Here is a 10,576-nt window from a genome sequence, read left to right as displayed (position 1 = left end):
TTTTTACAGTTCCTTTTCCAGAAAGCCTTGATCCTCCAAGCTTGGTTTATCACATAAATTTAGTGCTTGAAATGTAAACCACATCTGCTCCTTCAGTGCTGACCTCTGTTTCCACTTCACATATCAAGTGTTTCATAATCGGTGACATGAAACTAGTGTCAAGCCTAAATGGCCATCATGCAGAGGGTAAATAATCCTTTTTTTTGAGTACTGTGGTGTGAATGCTAGCTAACCACACAAGGATGTTACTTCATTCACTTGTAATTTTGTTTGGAGTGACAACGCTTTAGTTCACAGTAATGGGAGCCCTTATTTAGAGGTAATGTACTTGGAGCCAAGACTTTATTAGATCTCTAACCAGTTTAAAAACAAGACTTGCTAAAGGATTAATTGATGTGCTATTTCAGCTGCTGAAAATAGGAAGGAACTTCATGAGTCATACTAGGTACATACAGTGATACAAAAGTACTGTTTATTTCCAACATCAAAAAGTTACTTGTCTTTGGTTCTGTGACTTTAAAGTCAATATAAAACCTGTTCATTTTATCAGGTCTTAGCGTAATGCAAAAAAGAACTAGTATAATACTTGTAAAATCCATCCTGAACACAGGCATTTCCTGCTCCCATTTATAAGCAAGTGCTATAAACAGCAACCTTCTGGCTGATTGTCTGCAGGAGGGAGCGAACTGTCTCTTCCAGCTCTACCAACTGCTTAGCTTTGTCTTCCAGAACTTTTTGATTGTTTTCATATGTATTTTCCAAGTCTGTTGGCAAAGGAAGGGGAAAATCAATTTATTAGGGGTGTTTTAATGCAGTTAAATGTAAATAATCCATTATAATAATCATGGATAAACTACTATTAAAATTTATTTAGCAGAAGACAATCTGATTAGGAAAAAAAAAAAGCAAAGGCTGGAATGGCACCTTTTTGATTCCTTAACACTGGGACGTAAAGCAACAAGGAAGTAATTTTCCATGAATGCAAATCCAGAAGTATACTTTGATTCACGTTGAAAATAACTGTCATTCTCTGCTTTATGGTGGCTTTTACAGAACAGTGAAATGTTTTGGCTTGTTACGGTTAAGACTATTCAGTGAGTCACTGTAACTGTGCGGGAGCAGCTAAGGGGAAGAATGAGTTCCTGGCCTGGCAAAACCAGAAGGAAAACCTAGCTCCCTTCCTGGTAGCTGTGGGCAGATTGCCCCCTCCTGTTTCAATCAACTTTGTCAATAGTGAAGGTTAAATTACTGTAAACTGGAACTGACATATCCTAATTACCTTTTGTTTTAATAGCTTTCCGGGGGGTGGAGTATTGTTTGAAGATGGTGGTCTTGCTTGAAAGAGTGAGTCCTCCTCCTCAGCATAATAGTTATGTTCTTTCCCTGTTCCTAAGCCTAATAGTTATGTTCTTTCCCTGGAGCGGTGATAGGTGCCATACCAGAAGTCTGCATCTCACTTGTAAGTTTCAGGCTTTTTTATAGAAATCTTTGATTGGAAAGACCAGTAAGAATAAGGAAAGCCCGTCAGACCTCAGTAACGAAGAATTACCTTTGAGCAGCTGGAGTTTGTTGTTTGCTTGAGTCAACAGGGCTTTAGCTTCATCCTGCAACGTGCCAGCTCTCCTCCTAGCATCAGCCGACTCTTCTGTCTTCTTTGCAATGAGGTCTTCCACGGTTTTGTACTTGTCACTCAGCTCGGTATTGAGGACCTGTTTTTCCAGACCCAAGCACAAGATGGAGCTCACTCAAAAGACAATACCGGGGTTTGCATTTCCTCCCTCTGCCCTTAGTAATCCGGGTGTAAAGAGAGTCTACCTTAGCTCAGTTAACAAAAAGCAGAAACAGTGTTAGGGTATTTCCTACTTTTAATATTAAAAGACTTTAAGAGTTAGGGTGAAGACACATCAGTTCCCCTTTGTCAGATCTGTGGCTGTTTCATGGCTTTAATGCTGACACTTGGCAAGGATTTATGGGATTCAGTCACCCAATTCTGTAACTACCACGCCATAGCTCCTAGTACAGCTGGAAAGCTGCACGTGGTAAGGAACTGGCAGTGCTTCTGGCTGAGTGCTTGCAGCTGGGGAGGAATACCCTCGTTACCCTTTCAGTAATGAGAACAGCTGCCTAGTCTGTGTAGGTGAAGGTGCTGGAGAAGTCACGAGGGGTGGTTTCTCAGCTGTGCTTTTCCCTGTGAGGTTATGATGAAGTCATATGACCCAAATGAATTCAACCAATAAGTAAGTTAACAAGCTGCGGCAGTCCTGCAAGTCTCTTGTGTTTACTTGACAGCCACCTGCAATACTACTTAAGTGTTCAGAACTAATTGATTTGATGGTTAATACATCTCTCCCGGCAGAGGATGCCTCTCTGGAGACTGGTGGGTTAACTATAGACAAGAGACAGGAGCAATGAAACTTCCTTTGGTAGATCTGTCAATTGTTTAGTTAATGAGCATTCTTTTGCTATTACTAAGGTGTGTAGCAGACAGTGGGAGCAACAACATATGGTCACAGAGCAAGTTTGGGGTCTCTGATATTTAGAAATTACTTTGGTTTTATGTTGAGCTAAGAGTTTTTGTCACTTGATTCTATATATGCCAAATTCCAGGTTGTTTGTCTTGAACCCGTCATTGTCATGGAACCGTAAATGACAATGGGGAAAAACAATTACCAGTACTCCTGTGACAGACAGATTCATTTCTGTCCCTTAGCTTTACTATGAAAGGCTGACAGTGTGACAGCATGACTGGTTTCCTGCAGCTTATTTTAGAACCTGAAAACTTGCCAATACTTCTTCCTCTCTGTACCTGGTAGCAAAGTAAGTGAAAAGCAGCTGTCTTTGGTAAATGCATTAAATGCTTTTTTTGTTATTGTTCTCAGTACTTGACCAATAAATTAAATGGATGACAAATATCACCAATGTTCCTTTAGGCAAACCCAGGGTGAGAGTTTTGTTGGCTTTCTCTTAACCATTTTCCTGAGCTTCTCACCTTTTTAACTTCTTCAGCATTTTGTTTTGCAGTAATAATTTTTTCTTCTATATTGTCCACATTCTTTGAATTTGTAGCAGCCTTTTTCGTAAGGTCTTCAACACTCATCCCTAACTCAACCAAACGTGAGCTAGCATTCTTCAGTGTTTCTTCAGATGCTGCATTTTCAGATTCAATCTAACAGAAAGAAGTAGGAGAATTACACTTTCAAAAGACACAGAATGTAATAATACTAAACTTTCAGAATAAGCCCTGATCAACTAATTACAGCAGCAGGTCTCATGTAAAAAACAGTGATTTAGTTTTGCTACAACTGGCCAGTTGCTGTCAGGGTCCATATAGAGCTGCAAAAGCATTAAGGAACACTGTTAAAAAGTACTTGACTGTATTACACATGCAAGAGTTGCCTAATCCACAGGCAAAACTTCAGGCACGTGACTCCATCGTGTAATAATGGACTTGTGAAGCTGCTTATCTCTAAGCTGCCCAAGCCTCATGGGTATAGACAGCACTATGGTCCCACAAGGGCTTTGAGATAGAGTCTGAAAATAGATTATCTGACAAGACTACAGCAATTAGCACTTTCATTCAGCATTTCCTTGTTTTAGTCTCACGCTGCAGCGGTAGAGGACACTGATAGCATGGCTACACTAATGTGCTACCACTGTGGTTGACATGTATGACTTTCCAGGGATCCTGGCACACCTACTGTACTAGAGAGCCACAGCCCTGCTCATTTAACTTCAGTGGTACAGGATATGGGGTGAGAAAAGCTTGGGTTTTTTTAAGAGCAAATGGTCCCCCAGCATCTGTCACATTAACTCAAAAGTTGATGTGAAGGCAGGAATGGTTTAGATTCATATTAAGTGCAGTCTTTGATTTGCAGTACCCAAGAGCCTTCCCTAGACAGGCTTACGTCAGTACCTAAGTTATCAGACTGGTGCTGTTGCTGTATCTTAAGAAAGAGTTAGGAAGAACTCACTGAGGTCAGCAGGTCTTGAGTTCCTTTAATATCTTCATCAGCTTGTTTGATGGCTTTTTCAGCTGCATTTTGAGCTTTTTCAGCTTCTTCCAGTGCTGCTTTCACCATGTCTGCAGTGACTTTAATATCTGCTGCACCTTTGCTGTGGACCAAAACTATGTTAATGCTATTTAAAACGTTTTTACTTTGGAATTGGAAAAAGAACTAGTCATACACTGCAAAGGGCCATTTTTGCCCCCGAGTGAAGGAATGAGAATCTACATCAGGGAAAGTAAAACTCTGCATGTTCTGATACAACGAAATGAAAGTGTTGTTCAGGCTCTTGGTGAGTAGGGTTGCATACCTTGCTTTTTTAGCTTCCTCCAGCAGCATTTCTGCTCTGGCAATATCTCCAGCGCTCTGCTGCAGAATGACCTCAACATCAGAAAGGCTTTCTACACGTGCACGAATATCTTCTGTCAGGGCTTGCAGCTGCTGGGGAGTGCTTGGCATCTCCATGTTCAGCACTTCATTAGCCACTGCCTCGATGCTGTCCAGGTCAGCACTGTCTTCTAGTAGATGGACACAAATGACAAAGATGTGAGTAAAAGCCTCCCTCTGTCAAGTCTCAGTACTCAAATTCTTGTCCAGCTTCTCCTTTAAGAAAGAAAATAATGGGAAAACTCCCTCCCCCAGACTTACAGAAAATCTAAGTGTTAAAACTGCATCCTTAGGGTGAAACTCGCCTGTCAAGAGAGGCCCAGCAGGCACGTAGGCCCTGCTGGCACAGCTCTCTTGGAAGCCATATGAAGATCTTGGTGATTAGCTACACCATGCTGGGGAGGGGGGGTGGGGGATGGGGATGCGAGCCTGCAGGAAACTAAGCCAACAGCTGCACATAAATGTGTTTGTGCTAACAGTATACTCAGTCTTGTGCAAACAGGGAAGGAATGGGTTTGCCGTGCTGCCGCTTGCTAGTGAACTAGGCCCTCGTTTAACCTGTGCCTGCTTTCTTACTAAGAGATAAACCCACTTTCTGACTTTCCTCCACTTTCACAGTACTTTGTCTTTCCAGCCAGAACTTACGAACATGCTTGGCAACTACAGCAGTACAACAGCCTCAGCCGAAATGAACACAAGAACATGGCACAGTTTGCTCTCACTTTCCTATTGTCTTCATTTTCTCTTGTTTCCAGATTTCATCATACGCACTAAGTCTGGCTGAAAAGGGCAGGGGGGATGGACAACACAGCTATTGCATTTACCCTTTAGACGATGATTCAGAGATACAGATAGTTTTTCACAAACCCAGAGTTAAAATATTTAAATATAAGGTTTTTACGCATTAGGAAGTCTCTAATCTGTTTAATAAGATTTCTCAGATCTTCGTTGCTTCTGTCCACTTGTTCTTTTGTAGCATTGGTTTTGAGCAAAACTGCTTGTGCATTGTGTTTTGCTTCATCAGCTCTCTGTTTCGCCTCAGAAACCTAAAGAGAGGAAAATGGAGGGCTTGACTGCATATTCGCCTATGCTTCAAGGCCTGTTTTAAAAAAGAAACTATCGGTGGGAGTCAGAATGGTAATGAGAAATGCTTTTCCTCGTAAAACTCACAGAACACTTCTAAAAGCTGGCTGTGATCCACACCACCAATGCTAGTTCAAACAATTCGGGTTAATGTTTAGTTATCCATGAAGGTTCACTTTATCAAGCTCCCTTTCTGAGGATCTTTACAAGCATGATGAAGTTACGCAATTGAAAAGAAGTATTTTGAAGTAAGCCAGGCACATACTTTGTCAATTAGCGTCTAAACTTGTGTTACAACTCAAAGATTTTTTCAGTATCTAGCAATTGATTTGGCATATTACCATTCTGGAGAGCTGCTCAACTTCTGCTAAGGCGCTGAGGATGTCTCTGTCAAAATCCATGGCTTTCTGCCAGGCATTGTGAGCTACGGTCACCAGCCCATCGCAGCCAGGTCCTCCACACTTCTTCTTCCCTTCGTCTGTTCGACAGTTCAAACCACCACACTCTGACTCGGCACAAGAGGCTCCCGTGGGAGTGCCACATGTCTGCAGAGACATCAGACAAAGGAAACGGTCACAGCTTTATTTCCATTGCTGAGCTGCGAGGGGGGTGGAGTAGGACGCTGCTCGACCACAACAGAAACGCGATGTTTCTGCCCCTCGCAGTAGCATCCCAAGTACCCCAAGGGAAGGAAGCTGAAGTAGAGCTGCAAGCCGGAGGTGGGTTCTGCAGCAGGTCTGTACCAGCATGACTTCAGTCTTTCTTCTCTGTCCCCTGCACCTTCCTGTGTTTAACTTGGTTACAAATAGGCAGCTCCCTGCTGCTGAAGGAGCTAGAAGTCGAGGGAAGCCTTGCTGTGCCTTCATCGACTTTCTTCTTTCACTGGGAACTGCCTTTAAGCTTTAGTTTCAAGCTGGAAGCTGCTACCGTCTGTATGCCTTTTGTTTGCAGTCAGTCTTCTCTACTGTTGGAGACAAAACTGGCCATCCCTAGAAGCTATTTTATAAAGAAGAAAGTGTTTGGTGCAGAGTAGTGTCTTTTCCTTTACTCTAATGCCCTGGAAATGAAATAGAAGCTGAAATGCTCCAAGTTGAACAGGAAATTTTTTTTTATCTCCTTTAAAAAGCTGTCCCGTTCCCTTCCACCAAATGTTTGCTCTGATTCCATCTTTTCAGAACACTTTCCAGTTTTTGAATTGTTATCAAGGATGTGTTTCATAGAAAACACATGTGGGAACACATATGTGTTTCCACAGAAACAACCCTGAACTTGTTTCAAGGTTGACATTTTTAGAAGAAAAAAAAAAAAGCAAAACTATTGCAATCAGCAACATTGTGTTGAGAATTGTCCACTACTTGGGCAACTGTTTGGCAATGAAACCACACAGTTGTTTTAGCCAGAAGGAAAACTGGGAAATTCCCCATTCTTGTGAGATTCTTTTCCCTTCCTCCCCCTACCCTTTTGCCAAATGATAGTCACTCACTGACATACTTTGCAGCCGGGAAAACCTAGGGGCTGTGCCAAGTTAGCTGCAGCTGCCTCCTGTGAAGTGTAAATGAGTCCCTCTTACCTGTTTGGCATGCAACCCAGCAGCAGCTGGAAAGCAGAAACATTGGGTTGGTGGTTGTTTTTTTTTTGGTGTCCCATGATTCCACCTCCAAGCAACTGGGTGTTTATGGCCTTGATAAACATCTAGCCAAGATTTTCAGTCCTCAAGAACAGTTAGGCAGGAATGTTGGGGAAGGGAAGCTAAACAAAAAGATGTGTCTCTCTTCCCTCCAGAGAAAAAAGGAGGGCTGGGGGAGTAGGGAGGGATGACAGTCAGTTGTAAAGGACAGGGGACAATCCTCTGACACAGGCCTGGCCTGCCCAGGAGAGTTAATGAGCAGTCCCCTGCAGCAGCCTTCATGCTGCCTTCATGCGGGCTTGTTCTGAATGCAGCTGGCCGACTTCAAAGTGAAACTAAGGGAACACCCAGCCTCTCCCAAGAAAAAGCCACCCTTGATCATATTTACAGATGAACAGGCAGCTTCAACAGAGAAAATGCCCTTTTGACTCCAGCTCCATGTAAGTTCGGCTTTGTCTCAAGCACGAGGACAGCAGCGTGATGCCAAGGAGGGCGGCCCGCTGGTGCGGGCAGAAGCGCTGCCTGGCTGGGCGCTGCCCAGGCGTAGCATGTGCCCTACAGAGCTGCAAAAAGGAAGAGAGGCACCTGGACAGAGCAAGCACGTGAACTGAGGACAGCCTTAACAGGATGGCGCTCCGTCCAGCAGACTCGCTACACTTCCCTGCATGTGGGAGCTCTGCCCACAGCAAAGGGTGTTGTGTTAGAGCAGGGGCCGTTTAAAAATGAGTGCTCTGTTGGGGCTGGGAGGGGTAGGAGGGAGACCAACATGCAGGGCTGGTGCTTGAAAGCCAACAGGTCTCGGAGCTCACTGATGAATACCCCCTGTCACCCAAGAAACATGGGTTTTTCACGAACAAACTGCATATCTCCTCACACTGTTGAGCCCTCAACAGTTCCTCCCCACCCAGTGCTTTGTCACAAACCCAACTTCATTTTTGCTACAGGTTTTATACCACCAGCGATTCTCAGCCGCGTACCTTCTCAGCTGCTTCGGAGAGATCCAGGCTCTGCAGCTTGCCTGCAAGTTCATCCAGGAGGCGTGACTGCTCCTCCTGCTTAGCCTTGAACTGGGCCTCCTTCTCATTGATTAAGTCTTCCACTTCCCGCCGGGTCCGTGCCGACAGCTCCACGGCGCTATCAGGGTGAACAGTGGAGGCATTGACCCGCTCCTCTGCCTCCAAGGACATCTGGAAATACTTAGTGATACTGTCCAAGGCTCCTGCAGAAATCAGATGGAGCTGCTCAAAAATCTATTGAGTAACCCAAAGTTATTTATGTTACGGAGGTTGGCAGATGACACATCGAGGTTAGTGATACGAGTATCAAGTTAAATGAAACGCTAGCCTTTGCAGCTGTATTCAGCACCATTGCAAGGATGACAGAATTTGCCCTGTTGGGGGGGGGGGGGTTGGGGAAGTTGGGTTGGTGGTTTTTTTTTTGCATGGTTGACAGTGGGTCAAGTTTGCTGAATTTTGAATTTAAGCCTTTCTCTGACCCTAACGACTGAATTCCGCTTGCCCCGAGGCCAAAAGGAGATCTGGCCTTTTAGGTTTACAGGGCAACAGTCCATTATCTAAGGATTCACTTATCCCATTAGTTCTTAGGGTTTGCCCTGGGATGTCTGGCTTATGGAGTCACTGCTTGGAAACTGGTCAGAGCTTTCCCAAGAAACAACTGCTTGATGAGAAATGCTGATTTACGGAACTGTTAGTTTGGGACATCTCCTGGAGAGGCCTTGAGCGGGTGTGAGGGACCCCACGGGGGTGGCCACACTCTGCACCTCAGGGCAGATCTCTGCAGAATGCCACCAGTTGGGGACTCCTCTGTTCTACATCCTACGTGCCTTGCTCTGTGAAATCACACTTTTACTGGAAACTCAGGCTTTAAACTTCTCAGGAAATGTAAAATAAAATAAAATCTTTTGTCTCAAGCTGGAATGAAGTCAGTCGTCAAAATTTCTCAAGAATTCTGTGACATTCCTGTTTCTCCAGAAAATTTTGTTTCTTGGCACATTTCAGTGTGCCAAGGGGCATGCAAAGCTTGGGTAGCTCAGAAGAACTGGGCCCTTATGGTGTCCTCTTAGTCACAAAGACCCAGGTAGTTTTTTCAACCAGAAACAACAGTTTAACAGACTGGGGAGAGCAAAGGAGATCTCCAGGTGTATCTTGGAATCCGCTGCACTTTCTGCTGTTGTGTCTCATCTAAACAAGAGACTTTAAGACAACTCTGTGCCCCAAGAACTTGACCTGGCTTTGCAATGCGCAGAGGGAGGGAAAGTGAGGGGGCAAAGCAACATTCCTGCTGCCTCAGCAGTTCTGTTAATGCACAGAAAGAAGGCGCCCTCCTAGGAACTGTGTTTTATTACAAGTTAGAAGAGTAATCTGCCATTTAAAACCATGCACTAATTAAATCTTTGGCCACCCCACTGCTTTCTCCCCCTCCTTGTGACACTTACCCCGAACATCGGAGATCTTGATGAACTCTAGCTGTTCTGCAAGTTCTTTCACGACATGGTCTAGGCTTTTGGCATCCGTCTCCAGTGCGTTCAGGTCAGTGTCTGTGCTATTGCTCTTCACTGCTAAGGCTGACAGGTTTTCTTCTATGTCAGCTATCTTAACTGTAACGTCTGCTGTCAGCTTTCTGTAAAACAGAGGCATGGGACTCAACAGCGGGAGGAGGAAGGGTTGTAAGCCTCGGTGCTTCACTTCACTGAAGAGTGGTGGTTAGAGCCATGCCGAGCTTCTCCCACGGCACGACCTGTCCTCCCTCTGTGGAGCTGCGAGTGATTTGTAACAACATGCCTACCTAGAATACTGTTTTGTTTCCTTTATCACACAAAACTACTTTTTAATCTACAGCACGTTTATAAACTCAAAGCACCAAATTGCTCAGAAAACAGCTGCTTTGTGTAAGATTAACTGGAGGCAGATTCCAGAGGACTGGTGTAATGCTTTTGTATCACGGCAACTGCATAGGTCAGAGTTGACTACTATGATCCATACATAATTTGCTTCCCATCCCACACAGTTACAAATGCAGTTTTGATTACTACGAGCTCATGGGACAGATCTGAACTTCAGGAAGCAGGGCGGGGGGGAGCCTTAGTTTTAACACAATGGATTCTTTTAACTTGTCTGTAAAGATCCCTCCTCACCAGCCGTTTCTCTAGGGCTATGATGGAAAACCTCCTGCCCTCAGCATGCAGCATAGCCTCAGCGAGCCACAGAGCAGGCTTTAGCTAATGGGATAACCCTAAAAGGAAAAGCAAGCGTATGATGTTACACGTCAATGCTGATGCGGAACTAGGCATAGGAAGCTATTCCCATCCATGGCGATTCCACCAAACCCAGTGTTTCCTCATTCTGAAAGAATCAGGCAGTATTTAAACTCCATGATCAATTTACAGTGCTCTCAATAGCCCAGCAGCCTGCTGTTTTCCAGGAGTCCTCCAAAGCCCATTACTTCTATGCAGCCA

At 44.4% G+C, this 10,576-nt stretch overlaps 1 protein-coding gene across 1 annotated transcript in view; it reads right to left on the bottom strand.

The window, feature by feature from the left end:
• Window positions 1-320: 320 nt before the first annotated feature.
• Window positions 321-10,576, bottom strand: part of LAMB1 (laminin subunit beta 1) — a 44,203-nt gene continuing 33,947 nt past the window's right edge. Inside the window, exons 25-33 of the mRNA XM_055710621.1 lie at window positions 9,557-9,741; window positions 8,079-8,320; window positions 5,816-6,019; window positions 5,293-5,437; window positions 4,315-4,522; window positions 3,972-4,113; window positions 2,990-3,166; window positions 1,550-1,709; window positions 321-764 (exon numbers count right to left, since the gene is read on the bottom strand). Coding sequence (XP_055566596.1) covers window positions 628-764; window positions 1,550-1,709; window positions 2,990-3,166; window positions 3,972-4,113; window positions 4,315-4,522; window positions 5,293-5,437; window positions 5,816-6,019; window positions 8,079-8,320; window positions 9,557-9,741 — 1,600 coding nt within the window. The 3' untranslated portion in view covers window positions 321-627. The remainder of the gene's footprint in view (window positions 765-1,549; window positions 1,710-2,989; window positions 3,167-3,971; window positions 4,114-4,314; window positions 4,523-5,292; window positions 5,438-5,815; window positions 6,020-8,078; window positions 8,321-9,556; window positions 9,742-10,576) is intronic.

The sequence above is a fragment of the Falco cherrug genome, chromosome 5 (genome assembly GCF_023634085.1).
Source record: "Falco cherrug isolate bFalChe1 chromosome 5, bFalChe1.pri, whole genome shotgun sequence".
In the NCBI taxonomy this organism is placed as follows: domain Eukaryota; kingdom Metazoa; phylum Chordata; class Aves; order Falconiformes; family Falconidae; genus Falco; species Falco cherrug.
This window is presented reverse-complemented; position numbering and strand designations above follow the sequence as displayed.